The sequence below is a fragment of the Urocitellus parryii genome, chromosome 6 (genome assembly GCF_045843805.1).
Source record: "Urocitellus parryii isolate mUroPar1 chromosome 6, mUroPar1.hap1, whole genome shotgun sequence".
NCBI classification, from domain to species: domain Eukaryota; kingdom Metazoa; phylum Chordata; class Mammalia; order Rodentia; family Sciuridae; genus Urocitellus; species Urocitellus parryii.
Window position 1 is genome coordinate 72,001,919 of NC_135536.1, and position 20,438 is coordinate 72,022,356.

The 20,438-nt window shown below is 34.6% G+C and overlaps 1 protein-coding gene across 3 annotated transcripts; it reads right to left on the minus strand.

The window, feature by feature from the left end:
- Positions 1-1,728: 1,728 nt before the first annotated feature.
- Positions 1,729-20,364, minus strand: Jkamp (JNK1/MAPK8 associated membrane protein). 3 transcript variants are annotated; one of them, XM_026410048.2, is made up of 7 exons: positions 20,276-20,364; positions 18,200-18,291; positions 17,492-17,646; positions 11,921-12,127; positions 9,266-9,447; positions 4,916-4,992; positions 1,729-2,552 (listed from the first exon to the last, which is right to left on the minus strand). In XM_026410048.2, exons 1-7 carry the CDS (start codon positions 20,277-20,279, stop codon positions 2,334-2,336), a joined length of 936 nt encoding a protein of 311 aa, XP_026265833.1. In that variant the 5' UTR covers positions 20,280-20,364; the 3' UTR covers positions 1,729-2,333. The 3 variants fall into 3 exon arrangements, with proteins under 3 accessions (XP_026265833.1, XP_026265834.1, XP_026265837.1); XM_026410049.2 differs by having other exon boundaries at positions 18,200-18,273; positions 20,276-20,359; XM_026410052.2 differs by lacking the exon at positions 4,916-4,992 and having other exon boundaries at positions 2,478-2,552.
- Between the last annotated feature and the right edge of the window lie 74 nt (positions 20,365-20,438).

Below are 20,438 nucleotides of genomic sequence, written 5' to 3' on the forward strand. Positions count from 1 at the left end.
ATACATGCTCTCCAGAAGACTTTTTAAAGAGGACATATTAAAATACCAAAAAAATCATATAACTGTCAGTTATCTTTTAGTGATTGTTTAATTCTGGGAAAGAACCCATTTATAATCTTATAATTACAGGAGGTTCAAATTTGGGGGGAGAAAAAACAAAATCATATGCCCCATAATTGTCAAAGGTCTTCTGGAACAATTGGGAATTAAACAATGAAGAGTTTAGACCAGTGATTCTCAAATGTTAAAATCAGGTGGAAATTTGAAAATATCCCAGGCTCAGGATGCTCCCCAAACCAATTCAACATGAATGTCTAGAGGGGGGAAAAGTTTAAAAACTTCTCCTGAGGTTTCAATGTCTTACAAACCAATACATTTAGACAAATGTATAGCAATGCAGTTACTAAATTTATCAATTGACCCAAATGAATAAATATAATATTTTGACTTTTTAAGTATTCAGAATTGATTTGCAAAATTATTACCAGACACTAAGCAGCAAGAAAGGTAATATGCTATAAACTCCTAAATTGAAACTGAACATAGCTGAGCTAGGAAATTTGTTTTGTATTCAATGATCACATTTTCCAAATTACTTAGTAACATCAGCAACCTTAGTGGCTCTGAATACCAATTGTCTTGGGCTTATGAAAGCAAATCTAAAACACAGATATTATGTATTCATGATTTCTTTGCCTCTGAGGACTTGTAATAATTTCTTGCATGACTTCTCTTTTTGCACAGATATTTTTCTGTTAGAACAGGATACCTGAAAAGGTGATTGTTAAAATGGCCTCACATATAGTGGGAGCTGAAGATACAGTCTTGGTAATCAGATTCATGTAACCCCCCCCCCATGTACCCAGTTACATAATTTTCCAATGGAGGATTCTTGGGGCAACTCGGGATTTTAATGTACACTAATAACCATCAAACCTATATGAAATGCAAATAAAATTTACAATTTTATGTTTTGTTCCTACAGAAAAGAAGAAACTAAAGCACAAAAAAAGAGTCCATTTCCAAACAACACCTGAATGTCCTAGGGAAAAGGCATTAACAAAGAAGTACTTCTCAAAATAACTAAAGGACATAACTGCTGTGAATTTGAAAGGTAAAAACAAAACCACAGGAGAAGTGAGTGCACTTATTTTCATATTTTGTAACTGTTAATAAAAGTGTTCTAAGTTTGAGATGTAAGTAAATAGTCTAATCCCCCACATACTGGCAGAATCAGTGAATACCTTCTAAACAATATAAATGGGGCATAGCCAGATTATAAGTGCTAAATATTTTACTTTGCTTCCATGGCTTAGACCATGAGTCTCTTGAAGCCTTCAGAGGATAAACATCACTGTATACCTAACAAAAACCAACCACAGAAAAAACATTTACATTCTGGGTTTAATTAAACCTGAGAAGCTGTAAGATGTATCCTAATTCAGAAATGTCATAATGTGAGAAGATGTGTCTCAGGATCAACAAAAAAAGTGTATGTGCTATATACAGGATGATAAAGAAACAAGATAGTAAGATACAAGAAAAGAAATATGTGACTATATTACTTATTCATTTGGGAAGAGACTAAATTTACTATATAACATTTTAATTATTTCTATAATTAGTGTGGTAAAAAACAAATTTCAGAACATTTGAGTTTTTTATAGTTAAGCTTTTTATTATTTTCTTTACAGGAACAATAATCTGAACATGTCTTCAAATTATAAACAGAAAACCTGTTACATAAATTATGCTCTATTTCTGTATTATCAAAATACTGTATTGGTGAAAATAAATAGATAACAAAAAACAATACTTTATTTCCACTTTTGCTGCAGACCATACAAATATGTTTGTCTTTGTAACCCATTATAGGTGAAAAACAAATTGAAACACAACAGGCATGCACAATTATGTCACTGCTAGGGATTTCTGATTATACTTATTAAAGTTTTTCTTACTAAAAAGTAAGAAAAACTTTAATAAGTATATTAATAATAATATACTTTAATAAGTACATTGCTACCAAGTACACAGAAACATGATTATGCTCTAAGAATAGCTGAAACTTCCTTAGAAGTTTAGTTTAGGCTTCTAGTGTGATAGATAATATTATACTATGCAACAGAGTATTATGGTATTTCATATTTTCCATGTCTAACCATAAAGTTGTTAAGTCAAAAACAAAACCAACCAAACAAACAAACAAAAACAAACATTAAGGTAGACTGAAAATCTTGTTCCCATGTGTGACAGAATAATTCTAATGCATTTTATTAAATTTCTTTATTCTTTATTAAGAACACTTTTTGGGTTTTTTTGGCATTTTATATTCAATGTCCATTAGCTCCTTCAGAGAGTATCCGTGAAGGTTCTGTAAATTTTGAAGTGAACAAGTAAAAAAGGGCTGGTGTAGGTACTAAAGCCAAAAGGGGTAGATCTTGCTCAAGCTTATCCACTCTGGAAATGGAGATTATCCCATAGGCATGAAGTAACCAGTGGCTGAAGAGAACAATTAGTCTTTTCTTCCTGACCAGAAGATCATAGCAGTTCTATATAATTTTATAAAACAGAGAAAATAGAAATACAGATTATCAGGATGAATCTGCTAAACAATTTGTTTTCAAACCAAGTCATAATCTTGAATTCATATAATATTTGAGTTAAAAAGGACTTAATGAGTCACTTGGTTTACCCATTCATTTTACAGATGAGGAACTTGAGATTTCCTTCAGTTATAAAAGCACTGATCTACATCACAATTAGCTTCCTTCTAGAAGGGACTGTGGTATTTCATAGAAGATATGAACCAGAAAGAGGAATCCCATACCATGTGCTTTCTTCTTGCCCTGATCCACTGTAGCTATGAGTTTATAAGTGGGATAGGAGGTACATAAACCCAACTTTCTCAGCCTCTAGCAATCTTAGAGGCTGCTGCCTGAATCATTAGAAGAGAGCAGAAATGACATGTGAATACTCTGATTTTCTTTTTATTTTTAATCATGTTCTACAGTCTGCAGAAACTGGAAGGATCAAATTCCTATGAAAGAAGCATCTAAATGAGCTAATAAACACACTGATATACAATTTATAAAAGGCTAGTCACCAACTTTCTCTTTATCATTCATGACTTATCAACTCACCTAGAACTAGATTCTTTCCTTGATTCAGGTCCCTATTTCTGATTCATATGTAGAGGACTAATTAAAGTATGTGAACATTTGACATAGGAGAGAGTCACAGGTCAGAGAATTATAGTTTGAAGCTAATTTAAAAGTGTATAGCTAATTCTTCACTATGGAGAACAAATAAAAATTCAAAAACCTCATCTTATTTAAATATTCAAAATCTCTTCCCTAGAACCTTTCCCTGCAGTTGATAAGGTGTCAAAAATAACTTTCTACATAGCATTGTGTAATCCTAGGAGCTCAGGAGGCTGAGGCAGGAGGATCGAGAGTTCAAAGCCAGCCTCAGCACCAGTGAAGCATTAAGCAACTCAGTGAGACCCTGTCTCTAAATAAAATACAAAATAGGGCTGGGGATGTGGCTCAGTGGCTGACTACCCATGAGTTCAATCCTGATAGCTGCCCCCCACCCCCCCCCCCCAAAAAAAACTAATGTCCTATCTTCTTTGATTAATCTTAATGAAACAATGATTAAATATTACAAAGGAGAAATGAGGATAGCCTACAAATGGGAACAACTGAATAATCACTATCAGAAGTTCTTTTGCTATTACTCTACCTGAAAGCCACTATGATTTCCAGCACCTACCACCATTTTTTCACTAATGTACTACTCAAAAATAGTTAACGACTTATTTTCTTTGTTTTTTTTTATGCTACAAACCATGAAAAAGCACATTTCTTATCAACTGTCATGAGCAGTTTAAGACAGATCACAGACACTACATCAGCAAGCACAGGATGGAAGCATCTAAGACCTTTTACCTTTATTCCTTTAGGGTTTAGCCTCAAAATAGAGTTCTTAAATGACATTTTAAAAAATAATCAGAAGACAGCCAATTATATTAGAAAGAAAATTTCAGAAGATTGTATGTGAACAAATATTGTGGAAAAAATAACTAAAAGTTTAATTAATACAATTTTCCCAATTTAAAGAGTCAAATATACTCTTCTCAATTATTGTTCATATTTTTGGTTGACAATACCTTAGAGTTCTTTAAAAATAGAAAATTTTAAATATGTGAATGACATGATATTCTATTCTATTCCTCCAACCTATAAATTAATCAAAATATGCTTTTATGGTCAAAAATATTCTGAAAATACAGACAAGTATAAAATTAAAAATAACAAAAATAGAGTTCCTTATAACAGTGGTCTTCCACTAAAATATCAGAAAGTTTAAGGCACAAAAACATGTCTCAAAAAAGGAAACAGAATCAGAATTAGTTTGTCTATCAATGTGATTTCCAAATCACCAAAATATTATAGACTTTATAGGACAAAGTGTTAAAAAAAACTTATAATCAAGATGATAAAACATAGATATGAATAAAGAGTGAGAAAACATAGATATAGAATGCATAATAAAGTTTTAAAATTAATTCTACATGCAGCAGCAAAGCACAAAGCACTTAAATAGTGTTAAGTTCCAACATTTTGATAGTTAAATGGTTGCTATGTGAGTAAATTATGTGAAATGATTTTTCTTCACTGTGCTGGAATAGGAAAACCTTTACTATGTCATCAATTTCCCAAGGAAACATAATGGAGCAACACACACAGCCTTCCAGAAACTTAGATAACAACCTAAAAGCTACCAAATGAAACCAATTAGCCAAGGATTACTGAAACAATTAGTTGTACCTTATCACATTATATGTACTATTTTATTGTCAGATTTATTTCAGAATATCTTTAACCAAGGGAAAAAAAAAAACATTTCCTACCTCTATTTCAGAAGCCGACATGTATACTGCCAGAGTGAACAAAGATAACACTAATATAATATATGGGAAGGCATAATCTGAAAGATAAGCATCAGTATTATTGTTGGAAATTAAACAGATTTCTGAATAAACCATTAAATAAATTCAGTATAATTCTCCCTGGGTCAAATTGTTTTTCAACTAGTTCTGTGAGATTTGAGTCCCAATGTCCTGAGACAGGGATCAGCAAACCTTTTCTGCAACACTTTTGGCTTTGCTGGCAAGGCAAGTGTGTCTGTTTTAATTACCCAACTATACAGTTGTAGCTGGAAAACAGTCATAGAGAATATATAAATAAATGGGCATGTCTGTGTTCTAAGAAAACTTTACAGACACTAACATTTGAATGCCATATGATTCGCACATATCAGTTAATAAAAAATCTTTTTATTTTTTTTCTAATCACTTAAAAATGCAAAACACATCCTTGGTCCAGCTTTGAAAGATCACTGCCTAAGGCATCCATTGATTAAATTAAAAGAATTAAATTCCTCCTGTGCATCTGGAATGGTACCAGTTATATACTAACTGGGGAGAATTGAGAAAATAGTTACTTAAACAATTTTCTGTGCTTTGTGGCCCAGGAGGGGAGCATTGGTTGAGAAAGACTATCTTTAGCTACTTAAGCTTTAATTAGTTTTTAGAAAAGTTCATTTATCAATAAATTTCAAAGGATTAATAGATCTTTCAGCATTATAGTAATAAATTTTGGAAATTTCTACTCCACATACAGTACAGTAATATTTTAAGCAAAATTTTTCCTACATAACACTAGTACTCTTTGAAATTTAGAACACACAAAAACAAATTTAAAATATACTATGAATTATTTTTGTATGATTATTTTAAAATGATTTTTTTAAACCTTTATATATTTATTTATTTATTTTATGTGATGCTGAGGATCAAACTCAGGACCTCACACATGCTAGGCGAGTGCTCTACCACTGAGCCACAACCCCAGCTTCCTAAAAATGACTTTAATTTAAGAAGCTATTAACCATTCTACAATTCATTTGGAACAATTCAGGATTCTGATGTTGAATTATCCATACAGGGCTTATTTCAACTTACTAAAGAGCTGAATGACTTGTTTGACAGAACTTTTCATGATACAGTGACTGGGTCCTCAAACAGTCATGACAAAAACAAAAACAAAAACAAAACCCATTTAATTCATAAGAAGCTAAAGGATGTTGCTAATGATACAAATTTTTTTAAGACTGTGCAGTAAAAAGCCATATGAGGTAAAAAGGAAGAAGAGGAAGTTTCTAAGGAAGGCCAGACTTGTAGGGAGTAGAGGGAGGTACTTGGCTGGAAGCAGGAATCAAAGTGGTCTTTAAACCCTAGTGTGTAAAACAATCTGAGACTCTATGAACCTAGGTCTGGGATAGGGCCTTGGAATCTGTATGCAGAGTCAGAAGCAGATCACACTTAAAAGCCAGCTTTGATAATACTTCCAAGCAGGTAAAAGTTTATAACTGACAACGTCCCAATCACTCCTAGTACATTTCTCTCTGGACCTCAATCCCCAGGAGTTGTAGCTATAAGAAGCTTCCTGCTGCTCTACTTTGCTCAGACTCATTATATCCTCTACGAACCAAAAATATTTAATTTTTTTCCAACATTATAAAATTGAGTTGGTAAAAGCCCTCTGTGACTATTCTCAGCAGACTGCCTAAGTTTATACTTAGTGCAAAGGAATATTAACACCTTGATCTTTCCCTTGAATGTGCTCTGAGTGGTGGCCTGTTAACAAAATGAGTAAAAACCATTCAGTGCGAAGAAGCAAATTTTTTCAATATAGGCAGCTGTGATATAGGAAGCAATGGTGTTTGGGAGTCTCCATGGGTTTCCAAACCTTTTCCTGCCTTTCACAGCCTCTCTCTTTCCTCCATTTCATAACCAAGAGCTTAAGCATAATAGCACCAAAAATCCAAGGCAGAGGAAATTGAGGGCAGCCAATTCTTAACTCTTTCCAGCTTAACTCTTTCCCAAACTCCAGACTGGAAAACACTACTACCTGTAAACTTGGATACTGAATTCACATCTACCACCCTATTTGTTTCCTCTAATGTTCACTATTTATCCACCCACCAGCAACTAAGAAGGCTACTTTATCCTATTCTCATCCACTCCTTTAGCCCTTATATTCAATGTGTTATTCCCTCCTCTTAAATAGCTCCTCATTCCCAGTACTTCTCTGCCTTAGGTCAGACAGTCATTCTTGGCTTACTGCAATCATCTCTTAACTGATTTTCCAGGCTCCCCTCCTCTGACAGTTCATCTTCCACTGGGCTATTATCCTTTTAAAACACAAATCTGATCCTGTCACTCTTCTGCCTAAATCCTTTTCAGAGTAGTTCCCTATTCCATAGAACAAGAACAGCAACCTCAAATGCATACAAAGGCTAGCCAGCCAGGTAAATAACTCAAGTACTCCAGTTTAATAAGAATGGTAGAAACTGGAAAGAACTCTAAATATTCAAATACTGTGTAATAGAATTAAAGAGTTTACCTGTAAGCTAGAATAACAAATCCCTGATTAACCTCCAATTTCCTTTTCTCTTGTTCTTACTTTCAATTCTGTCCTTACCATTAACCAAATTACATTGCCAACCTACATTATTTGCATAATGATACCCAATCCTGCCCAGTTCCTTTGGGCCAGAAGGCTCAGCCTCTGTACTCCACAGACTGTGTAAGAGCATTATCCAAATCCTTGGTTTGCTTGTTTTTGAGGAACTGGGAATGAACTCCAAGGGTGCTTTATCACTAAACTTAATCCCTTGTCCTTTTTATTTTTGATTTTGAGACAGGGTTTCACTAAATTGCCCAGGTTAGCCTCAAATTTGTGATCCTCTTGCCTTGGCCTCCCTAGTTGCTCAGATTACAGGTATGCACCACCACACCCAGTTCCAACACCTTTGGAATGTTCCATTCTACAAATTCAAAAGTACTATACTGCTGGGTCAGTAGTGCATTCCTGTAATCCCAGCAGCTTGGGAGGCTGAGACAGGAGGATCACAAAAATCTAAGTTAACCTCAGCAACCAGAGGACTTAATGAGACCCTATCTCAAATTTTAAATAAATAAAAAAGGACAAGGACTAAGGACATGGCTCAGTGACTAAGTGACCATGGGTTCAATTCCTGGTACCAAAGGAAGAAAAAAAAAAAAACATACTGTGTTCCTCTGCTATTTACAGCTTCCCTGCTTTATCTCCTAATAGTATTGTGAGTCCTTTAACAATGCCTTTTTCTTGATATTTTGAGTTAAAGTTCAATCTAAATGGTTTCTGAATAAATAAATGAATGGTTATCTTAAAGAATAGATTGTGAATGTTTTACTGTATGTAAAAGATTTTCATAAAGGACCTTAGAAATCTAAGGTCTAATTTGTTATGGTTTGGATATGAGGTATCCCCTAAGGGCCAAGTGTGAGAGAATGCAAGAAGGTTATGAGGAGAAATGATTGGGTTGTAAGTCTTAACCCAATTCTATCAGGGATTAATAAAAGTGGTAGGGTGTGGCGGATGGAGGTGGGATTTGGGGCATGGCTATGGGTATATATTTTGTATATGGAGAGTGGAGTCACTCTCTCTACCTCCTGGTCACCATGATGTGAGCTGCTTCCCTCCGCCACCCTCTCCCGCCATGATATTTAGCCTCACCTCAAGCCCTGAGGAATGGAGCTGACCTTCTTTGGACTATGTATGACCTTTGAAACCATGACCCATCAAATAAACTTTTTCTCCTCTACAATTGTGCTGTTCAGATCCTTTAGTCACAGCAAAGGAAAGTTGACTAAAATATAACTTAAACAATTTATATCATCAAGACTAATTTCCATCTATTATAAAAATTTAGTTTTGTAATTTTTATTTTATAAATAAAATTTTAAAAATCTTTTAAAAATCTTCCAATTTGGTTATAAGCTTCAAATGCAAGGTATTCTCTAAATAGATATCAGTTTTGATTAGCTGTCATCATTTTTGTGAGAATTTCTATTCGATTCTGTTTTTATAAGACTGATTATATGTTTTGGCAAAAGTTCATGCTAAGAGGCTTGGGATGTGACTCAGGGGTAGAGGGCTTCCCTAGCATATATGAAGCCCTGAGTTCAATCCCCAGAATCACTATATATGTGTGTGTGTGTGTGTGTGTGTGTGTGTGTGTATACACACACACACACAAAAGCTTTTTAAGGATTAAAAAATGAGCTTAAAGAAAAAGCTACAAAATTAAGAAAAAATAATGTTTATTACACATAATAATAAAAAATTTCATTACCTTTACTCATCATACTTACATAGAAGGCCTCCGCCAACTGCCTGAAGCACAGTTAAAATTGGGAAGAAGTATAGTGCAGCATAAATACTTTTAAATCGATCAGACTTCCCTAACCCACATGCAATCTTCTTCACCAGAAGAGGTCGGAGCAGCATCATTAATACCAAACAGAATGCATAATAGATAAATACAATGGTGTACCTGTAAGATATAATCGGGAATGTGTACCATCAAAATATGTTTAAAGGTGTTTTTGTCCTTGATATTTTAAAATCAAAGATTCTAAAACAGGTTTAAAAAGTATAGTAAGTCTACCCATTCAGATTGCAGAAGGTTGGCCAACATACAAGTGTACATTGACTGGTTTCTTTCCTGGCATTTTGGAAATATGCATCAAAAATCCTAAAAATTTTAATTTATAGCCTTTGACCTAGAAAATTTACTTATTTATTTATCAAAGGGAAACAACCCAGGATACACAAAAAAACTTTATGTATAAATGTTTTTATTGAGTCACTTATAAAAAAGAAAACTCAGGAAGAAAATAAATACTCGACAATAGAAAACTGGTTAATTCTATAGTATATTCATGCTGGAATATTGTGCAGACATTAAAAATGCATCACATGATGTACATATGTATAGAAATGTCATGAGGTACCTAATATCATGTACAATTTTATGTATTAAAAAATAAATATTAAAATTCAATGGAAACAAAAACAGATGTAAATATTTTTAATTATGATTTAGATAAGTAGTTTGGAAAATATGGAATTGTTTGACTTGCATTTTACATATTTTCAAATTCAGTCATCTAAAAATAAAATCAAAAGCAAACCAACAAAGCTTGTAAAATACATGCCTCTATTGTTCAGCTCTCCCCTTATTTAGGACGTTTGTTTTGTTTACTATATTATTATTTACCTTAAAGTAACTCTGAATTAATTTTATTAACAAAACAATAGAACAAGATAAAGCAGTAAAACAGTGCTTTGATTTTCCTGGAGAATATTATACAGGTATAACTAGCTTGATAGGCAGATGACAAGCTATGAAGTCTCTTAAATAATAACGTATAATTGAATTAATTACCTTGACTTTTCACCTGACATTGCTGGAATGTGTGCATTTTTATCACATAATTTTATAATGCCACTCTTTGTGTCTCACCCAAAATTAACAAAATTCTGCAATTCTACTTGACTTTTTTTTATCCCCACTAATTTTTGAGAGCCAATAGAGTTTGAAATTAGAAGTGCCTATCATGGGTGCAGAATGAGGGCTGGGAGTATCTTGTTGCCATTTCTCTTCTAATCTGATATTTCTATAATAAATACCATACATATGACTAGTAGTAAATGAGTCTGATTTTATTTTAAATAAGTAACTACATATCTTATTTAAATGTGATAACCAATCAGTTCTTAAGTTTCCTAAATAGGACTAGGTTAAATTCTGCAAGTCCTCAGGACAGTATATAACAAAAGAATATCTGAAGTTCAGGGTTGTAACCCTATGAAATAGTGAATGAAAGAGGACATTATCAGTCTTTTATTTATACAGGTTGGCAGTGGAAAAGATGATTTTCATATTGCTTCATCTGTATCTTGTTTCACCTTTTTACATATATGCATATGTAGGTTTTTGACACTTTAATATTAAGAACTTGATCAAAAGGACAAATTTCATTGAACATATTATGTAATAGAAATTTGCTACAGTTATGAGAACAAAGTAACACACTTTGCTTCCTTCCTTTTTTTTTTTTGTACCTGGAATTAAACCTAGGGGTTCCTAACCACTGAGCGACATCCCCATCCCTTTATTATATAGAGATTTTTAATTTTGAGACATGGTCTCACTAAGTTTCTGAGGCTGGCTTTGAACTCATGATCCTCATGCCTCAGCCTCCCAAGCCTCTGGTATTACAGGCTTATGCAACTGCACCTGGCTTGTAACACACTTTTCTTTATACTTTTATAAAAAAATATAATAATCCATCAAAATGAATGCCAACAATTTATGAAAATCTAAAAATAAAATAATATTATATATGGAATTTTACTAATTTGATATCATTAAACCAAAACATTCTGATGAAAATTACATTTATTTAGAAAAACACAAAAAGAACATTAACTAAAGCAGTCTAATAATGCCAACTACATTTAGGTGCCATGGAAGGCAAATATGTATGGATTCATTTAATTCTCGCATAATGGTTTTGCCATTTCACCAATGGGAAACCTGAGGTTACTAGAGGCTGTTAACATGCTGGGCTAACATAGCAGCTGTCAAACTCAGAATTCAAACCTAACATTTTTATTTTCAAAGCATATATACTCTCTTGTATGTCAGACACTGCCTCTCTGCATCAAATTTTTTCCTTATAACTCTTAAAAAAAAACTCTAAGAAACATAAATCTTATTTTAGAAGTACTTATATATATTTCAACAACAATATAAAAATGCTTTCCCTTCTATTATACTGAGTTTTATTTATATTTCCTCCTATAACACTCTGTATGCTCTAAGAGAAAAGAAATAATTTCAATATATCTTCCCCAGTACCTAGAAGCTGTTTTTATAATGTTCAATCTGTTGAAACAAATGAAACCTATAATGATCCTCAGAGTTTTTTAACTGACCTTAAGTCTAAATAAATACTTACAGTGGGTAGACAGCTTCATGAGTACAGTGTACTGTGGTAACATAATCTGGACTTGGGTTGTAAAGCATCGTGTACCAATCGGAAAGCATCAATACTCGACATGAACGGATATAAAGAACACCGACAGGATCACTCACAAGTAAGGTGATGATAGCTGCCATACTGCATTCAAATAATGCAGTGACATGTTGGAAAAGTGCACTGGAGCTAGAAAAACAGAGAGTCATGATTTCCAGAAAAAATTCCATATTGAGATGGCTTTAATAAAACAAAGTACATGTTTCAAGATTTTGATTCTAGAAAAAAATTTTCACTGCAAGATCCTAAAACTAAAAAATCTTCTAAAGAGATCAGAAAAGCCAAACATATAAGAAAACTACTTGAGAAGGGTGTTCCCTTATTTTTTAAAAAAGGATATTCATATCCCAGAGGATACTGTGCTAATATTATTTAAAGGTGTAACAGAAGAGCAGAAATTAGGTATCTACTTTATATCTTTATTATACTGCCAAATTGTTATTAAATTTTTTTAGTTATCTATGCATCATTTTAAATTGCCTTAATAAGTACATAGAAGATGATATGTAACGTGTCAGTTATAAGGTATAACAATGTAATAAACACTGCTTAACCCAGCAACTAAAACACGCTCAACAACTTATAACTATTTCTTAGTTCCTCCCCATTCCACACTCCTAGTGGTATCCATTATGCTAAATTGTTTTATTGGGTTTTTTTCTAAATAGTTTTCATCCCAATTACATTTGTGTTTCCAGATTACTCTGTTCAGTTTGGCTCATTTAAATCATATTCCTCTAATGTGAGTCTTTTGGGCTTTTTTTCCCATTCAAAATTACATTTCCAAGATTTGTCCATGACATTGCTTACAGCTAAGCTTCAAGCATTTTCACTTCTGTGTAAGATTCCATTGTGTGACAGTACCATGATTTATCTACTTTAGTTAAACATGTTGCAAATATCTTCCTCTCAGTTTGTGGGCTCAATTTTCACTTTCTTTGTGATCTTTATGAACATGTTCAAAATTTTAATACAATTGTCTTTGATAATTTTTTAACAAAGAGGCTGTTAAATACTTTAGCAGTTTAAATGCTTTATTCAAATACTTCTATACCTCAATATAAGAAAATATTATCCTACGTTTTCTTCTAAAATTTTTAAGGTTCTGCTTTTCATGTGTCAATCTCTAACTCACCAGAATAGATTTTTGTGTAGGATCTAACTTTAGATATTCCCATATGGAAATCCAATTGTCTCAGAAACAGCATTTTATTGAATATGCATTTCTTTCACCCAACTAACTTGCCATGCCACTCCTGCTATAAAAAGTTTCATACATAATTCATCTCTATATGGTCTTTCTAATCTTCTGCCTCAAAGGAGCCAGTCTCTCCTGGGGCAACTTCATAAGTATATTTTCCAAGATCCTATAAGGGACATGCCAATCACAGGAATCAAATGAAACCTATAATGATCCTCAGAGTTTTGAGACAGGTTCTCAATAAGCTGCTGAGGCTGGCTTTGAACTCAGGATCCTAATGCCTCAGCCTCCCAAGCTTCTGGGATTACAGGTGTATGCCACTGCATCTGGCTTGTAATACACTTTTCTATTATACTTTTACAAAAAAAATCCATCAAAATGAATGCCAACAATTTATAAAAATTCTAAAAATAATATTATATATGGAATATTGTTAAACCAAACATTCTGATGAAAATTACATTTATTTAGAAAAGCACAAAGAAGAACATTAACGCAGCAGTTTAATAATAATGCCAGCTACATTCAGCAATTTGGCAAGACCCTGCCTCAAACAATAAAAAAGGTCTGCAGATGTTGCTGTAAAACACTCCTGGGTAAATTGCTGAGGCCAGCCTCAAACTTGCAACCAGCATGGACCACTATGCATCCTTTATTTCTTTAAGAATTACAGACGAAGGGGCTGAGGTTGTGGCTCAGCAGTAGACTTATTTTTTATTTTGAGGCAGGATCTCACTAATTTGTTTAGGGTCTCACTAAGTTGCTGAGGCTGACTTTGAACTTATGATCCTCCTGCCTCAACCTCCCAAGTTGCTGAAATTACAGGCATGAGCTATTGCACCTGGCTGTGCTCAGTACTATTTAACATATTTCATATTTTCTATCTCCTTCCCTCTTAGCACTACATTCCATTATTTCTTGATATGGAATTTTTCTAATCCACTATCTTTAACTGTTTAAGCTGCTGATCACCTTGCTTTTTTAACATGGCAAGTGTACATCTTCATTTTAAGAAGTTCCTTTGTTTCCTCTAATCCACTTTTCTGATAATCTCTTGATGACTGGGCAGCTTTCTGACTGCATCCTTTATTTCTTTTAAGAATTACAGAGGTAGGGGCTGCAGTTGCTCCCCTAATGCAAGGTGCTGGGTTCCATCCTCAGCACCCATAAAAATAAACAAATAAAATAAAGGTATTGTGTCCAACTACAACTAAAAAAAAATATTTAAAAAGAAGTATTACAGAGGTAACAGTTATCTATCCTATAATTCAAATCCATTATCTACAGTCCTTTTGGGGCACAAATATATTATTTGTTACATCTACCAATTAGTTTTTAAATATGTGATTTAACTTTCTTGCTATGGTATGAATGTTTGTGTGCCCCAGTATTCATATGCTAAAACCTAAACCCAATGCAACACAATTAGGAAGTAGAGACATTAAGAAATAATTAGGTGGGGCTGGGGATGTGGCTCCAGCGTGCTCGCCTGGCATGCATGCGGCCCGGGTTCGATCCTCAGCACCACATACAAACAAAGATGTTGTGTCCGCCAAATACTAAAAAATAAATATTAAAATTCTCTCTCTCTCCCTCTGTCTTTAAAAAAAAAAAAGAAAAGAAATAATTAGGTAATGAGGGTGAAGCCCTTAGGGCATTAGTTCCCTTATAAAAGAGGTCTAAGGGAACATGTTTGTCCCTTCTACTAATTGAGCACACTGTAAGAAGGTGCCATCTGTGAAACAGAGTGAGCCTTGATCTGGAATTTCCCAGCCTCCAGATCTGTGAGCAATATAGTTCTGTTGTTTATAAATTACATAAGGTATTATGTCATAGCAGCTCAAATGGACTGAGACACTCTCATTCCAACTACCTGCTTTATCACTCTGCTCCCAGCCTGTCATCCAGTGTGAGTTTCTGTTTTTTAAAAAAGAAGAATTCTCAAGAGATTCCCCCTACCTCTGGTGAGACTAGCAATATCTAAAATAGTAAGGTCTTTCTGGACCTCCGTTATTTTACAAGGGTCACTTGAAACTCTTAATTAGCCAACATGGTTAGAAGCAGAACTCCTAGACCATTTTACAAAGGGGAAAACATTAGAGACAGAAATCCCAAACTTATTCTTTCCTATTCTCCTCCCTTCCTTCCTTCCTCTCTCCCTCCTTCCCTTTCTTCCTGTTTTTGGTACTGAGGATTGAACCCAGGAGTGCCTTACCACTGAGCCACATCCCTAGACCTTTTTGATTGTTTATTTTGAGACAGGGTCTTGCTAAATTGCTAAGGCCAACCTCAAACTTGCAACCAGCATGGACCACCATGCTTGGCTTCGTGCTATTACTTATTATCCTCTTTGAAGGTGTCATGGTGTTCCTTCAATCCATCTGCAGTCACCTATGTGATCTTTACAACGCGAAGGCCAATTCTAAAATTCCCTCTGTGAAACCAGTTATTCACTGCTAGTAACGCTGTAGTCAAGAAAGGACCACAAATGAGACAGTGATCCCGTAAGATTGTATTGCTTACTTATCTCGAAGCTGTCCTGTTGTCTGCACAATGATAAAAGTGTCTAACAGTGTCAGAACATATCCCTGCTTTTAAGCAGTATGTGACTGTACTTCAGAATCTCTTCTGGCTTTCAGGAAAAACACTCCTCACCAGCACCTTTGACAACTCCCAGCCATGCTAAATTTCTTTAAATTCTCCTGTACCAATTTTGGATGAAAACACATTTCACTATCTGGAAAAGTGTGTATCCTTCAAGGTGAGTTCTGGTTTTATTCAATTCCTAGGACTCTAACAGTCCCAAACATCTTTATAGTCTAGCCTCATGCAGTCCTTCTTTCTAATGTCTTCCTCAGCTTTCATTTCTCGATCAGATGCTCCTTTTCGCTTCCATACTTCTCAGGCTGAGTAAAGGGGGTTCAAGGAGAGGAAAGACATAAAGTAGGAAAAATCCTGAGAAGCTGGAGGAGTTAAAGGAAAATCATTAGAGCAGAAACATACTAAGGGAGAATTTGGCTTCCTATTCTAGTAGAATAAAGTTCACATCCTTATCAAGAACCTGCATATTTGGGCCTCAACCTCCCTTTCCCACTCTCCTTTATATTACCTTTCTTTCATTTGCAACCCATACTTTGACCACCTCAGATCCCACATTTCATACTTCCATGCCATTGTTCATGCTGTCTTTTTACCTAAAGATGATCTACTCTGAAATATTTCAGATTCCATCAGGTACAATTTATCTTTCCATTTTCTGTGACTCTAGAGCATTTTGTTTATAATTTTCATTACATTTAACTCTTTTAGGGACTAGGGTTGTAGCTCAGTGGTAAAGTGTTTGCCTAGCATATGTGAGGCACTGGGTTTGATTCTTAGCACCACATATAAATAAATAAATGAAAAATAAGGGGCCATCAACAACTAAAAATTTTTTTAAATAACTATTTTATTACATTTCTAACAGTGATTATAATTATGCATACATTTGTCTTCCCACAAGATTATCACTAGAAGCCACATCATTGTCCTTCATCTCCTTCCCTGATCTTCCAAACATAAACTACACTACTCAATAAATTTGTTGTCTTAATGTTATGAATTTTTATAATTAGGTTATAGCAATACCATTTTTAACTACATTATACTAGATTATTAGCACTAAATTAAACTACAAGGTATTTTATATAGAACAATAATCAGCTTGTAAAAATAACCAGTTTTTTTTTTTAGAAGATAATAAACAATAAACAGCTTGGGAGGCTGAGGCAGGAGGATTCCAAGTTCAAAGTGGGCCTCAGCAAAAGTGAGGTGCTATGCAACTTGGTGAGACCCTGTCTCTAAATATAAAATACAAAACAGGGCTGCGGATGTGGCTCAAGGTCAAGTGCCCCTGAGTTCAATCCCCAGTATAAACACACACACACACACACACACACACAAACAATAAGAATTATTTTTGAGAAAAAAAATAGTCCTTCAGTAAAATAAAAGAGAGTTCCTTAATAAGGCATGTAGTCCTTCTTTCTAATGTCACCCTCAGCTCTCATTTCTCGATCAGATGCTCCTGTCATTAAGTTTCTTGCTACAGTAAAGTTTAATCAGAATATAAAGAAAAACAGGCTTATCTCCTTTAAAAACAACAGAAAAAGTGTAACTATTCTTCTAAATGAAAATTGGGTTGAGCATGTGCTCAACATGTGCAAGGCCTTGAGTTCAATTACTACCACCAAAATAAATAAATAAATATTCCAACATTGGTGCATCCAGAAACAATCATAGAATGTGCTAACCTCTTTTTCCCAGAGTACCATTCGATGAAGAACCAGTGTAAAACAAGAGGAAGCATAGCCATAAATCCAAGATAGAGCCAATCGTAAAGTTCTGGAGATTCTGTGCAAGGCTGACAATACTTCTGTGCATTTGTTCTCTGTCCTCTTGGGCATACCTACAATATATAAAAGCCATATTTTATGTACAGACAGTACTTTAGAATATTAACACACCCCAAAAAGTCATTCTATAAGATATATTTTAGTTTAATACAGTTGCTTTGTATGTGCAGCTATTTAAAAATTTTTCAAAGTGTCCAAGTGAATAAAAAGAAGACTCATCTTATGTGCTATGTCTTTAAAATTCTCATAAAGGGTTCCTTTTATTTTGTTACTAAATAGTTACCATTTAATTAAAAAATCTAATTTTTAACAACATGTAAAAAAATTTGCAGAGAAATTGTCTGAAGTTATATTACTGTATAAGTCACTGTACTAAAGCATTTAAAAAGTAATTAGAATTTACTGTAAAATTATAATTTTTTAAAAATACCTGTGACTATCAAGAAAGATGTAATACATTACAAATCTCAACATGAAAGTATGAACAAGGATTTTATTAATACCTCCATAATCTTTTCTGAGTATATTTAAGAAAAAAAGATTAAACATGGGAAAATATTTCAAAAGCAAATAGATTTTTACAAATGAAATAACATGCAAACTTACCCCACATTCTCCATATATTTCAGTTGAGCCATTTTTAAATAATAGGGTCTTCCCACAATAAAGTCCAAGGCATGCTGGTTGAATATCGACAGCTTTTTAAAAACAAACGCCAGTATAGTAACATCTTTTGTGATTATAAAAAAATAATGCAATAATAGTGAAGGATTTGGCAGATATATGGCAACATAGTTTTGATTTTTAAAATGACATGTATTAGACAAACCTCCTTATGCATTTATTTTTTAATTTCTCCTTTTACGCTGTGGCACTGCAGAAAGTTAAATTAAAACCTTGCTCTTAATACTTGTGCCTTATGATTAAGGTCCTCAATTAGCCAAGCGGGTTTATCCCCATAACTCAAAGCCTAACCCAGGTATGTCTCCAATGGTTCCAGAAAGCCTCCCCCCTTGTAGAGTTGACTTTGAATTTTATTGATAATAGAGCTCAAATATATAAATATATATTTTTTTTTACAAAAAACAGGACTGTTAAAGGATCATCACTTTTTATTTTACCCAGTTCAGGAATTAAGCACATACAATCTATTATAATCTTTGTTCATAAGAACATAACAACACATTTTAATAGCAAAAAGGACAATTTCAGAATAGAAGGTAAGCCTTTGAGAGTAAATACATTCACCTCTATAAAAAAATTCCTATATTGTCCTAGCTTTTATCATTTTTTTGAGGACAGGCAAAAATTTCCCCAAGGTTATTATTGGGCCTCTGACCAAAATTTGGGCACAAGTGCCTTAGAATCAAATCCCTGAACTCAAAGCTGGTGCACGTGTGGGGGTGGGGGTGGGAGTGGGGAGTAGGTGGGAGGGAAATAAGTCTTCTTTACCAAAAAACTTAAGACCTACAGATCATCTTGGATCTCATCCACCAGAAAAAAATTGTTGGAAGAGTTTTTCATACGTGACATCTAATTCCCTTATGCACTAGCTCATTCTTTGAATAAACACGTACTGAGATTATTTTCACTAGTTAAGGGCCACTAAAGGTCCACAGAGAAGCATGACAGAGTCCCTGCTCTCTAAGAACCTATAGCCTAATGTGGAATAAATCCAAATCAACTATGGTATAAATGTGAATTGATTTGGAAAATAATGCATTTTATGACTATACTTGAACAATCTTTTCCCAAATTCTTCATAATTTCACAATTGAGACTGCCTTATCTACAGGCCTTTTCACCTTTCAAATTCCATTTATTTCTCCTGCTGCTGCTGAGAAATAAACAGAAAAGACACTAGGTAAAATGTCTCAAGTTTAGTATTTTTGATTTTATCAAATATTGGACTTAGTTTTGTAAACACATGAGCTTTTTGTAGCTTTTTAAAATAGGCAACTATAATCAATTACAGGATTCTAAATACATGAAAATAAATGTTTCAAGAAGGCAAAAGTTAAAGAATTGGAAGCTTCTGCAAGGGCTTTATATCTAGTAGATGCTTAGTAAATCTATTTGAATGTACATAATCTAATGTTTCTCGAGATCCAAGACCTGAAATATCCTGTACGATAAACTGAAAGCAACAGCTCACCATCTACCAAACAAAACCCAGGCTCCAAAAGTCTGTTCAATTTCCCCTTTAATTTCCTTTACTGAACAATGGTTAAAATTTTAGAAGATTTTTCCCCCCAACGGTCTGTCTGTGAAGGGCCCTATAATCTTAAAGCGCGGAGAATGAAGCAGGAGATATTAATCTATGCAGTAATTAGCTTCTGCTCCTTTACTGTTTTTCTGTTCTAACGCCCGCGCTCTTAATTCATTAATGCATTTCCTCCGCATTACACAAAGGGACTGAAGTGACATTTCATACAGAACAACAAAAGGCTGGGCCTCCCCCCCCCCCCCCCGGATAACAGCCCGCGCCCCCTTGCAGCCTGTCAGGAGCAGACACCACTCAACCCCAGGAGGTGTCCAGGGCCCGGCCCCACGGCAGGTGGGAACCAGGGAGAGAATGAGCCGCTAGAGATGGCTGCCCACCCGCAGCCGTACCCGGAGCCAACTGCGTAGGAAAGAAGCCGGGACTAAAACAAGCTCTTCCAAATCCCGTTGACCACTCACCCATTGGCCGCTGGAAGGTTTGCTTCAAGTAGCTCCGGGATCAGTGGACACGACAGGGGCACTCGGACATCCGGGCTACAGCAGCCTTGGCGGCTCCGCCTCCTGGTAACCCGGGCGACCGCCAGAAACCCCGCCCACACTTCCTGGTTTAGTCTCAATGCCC

Coding starts and splice junctions, on each gene's coding strand:
- Jkamp (XM_026410048.2), bottom strand. Junction 12,128..17,491: donor TGGTACTCTGGGAAAAAGAG/GTTAGCACATTC, acceptor CTGTTTTTCTAG/CTCCAGTGCACTTTTCCAAC. Junction 2,553..4,915: donor TGTCGGCTTCTGAAATAGAG/GTAGGAAATGTT, acceptor AAAATTATATAG/AACTGCTATGATCTTCTGGT.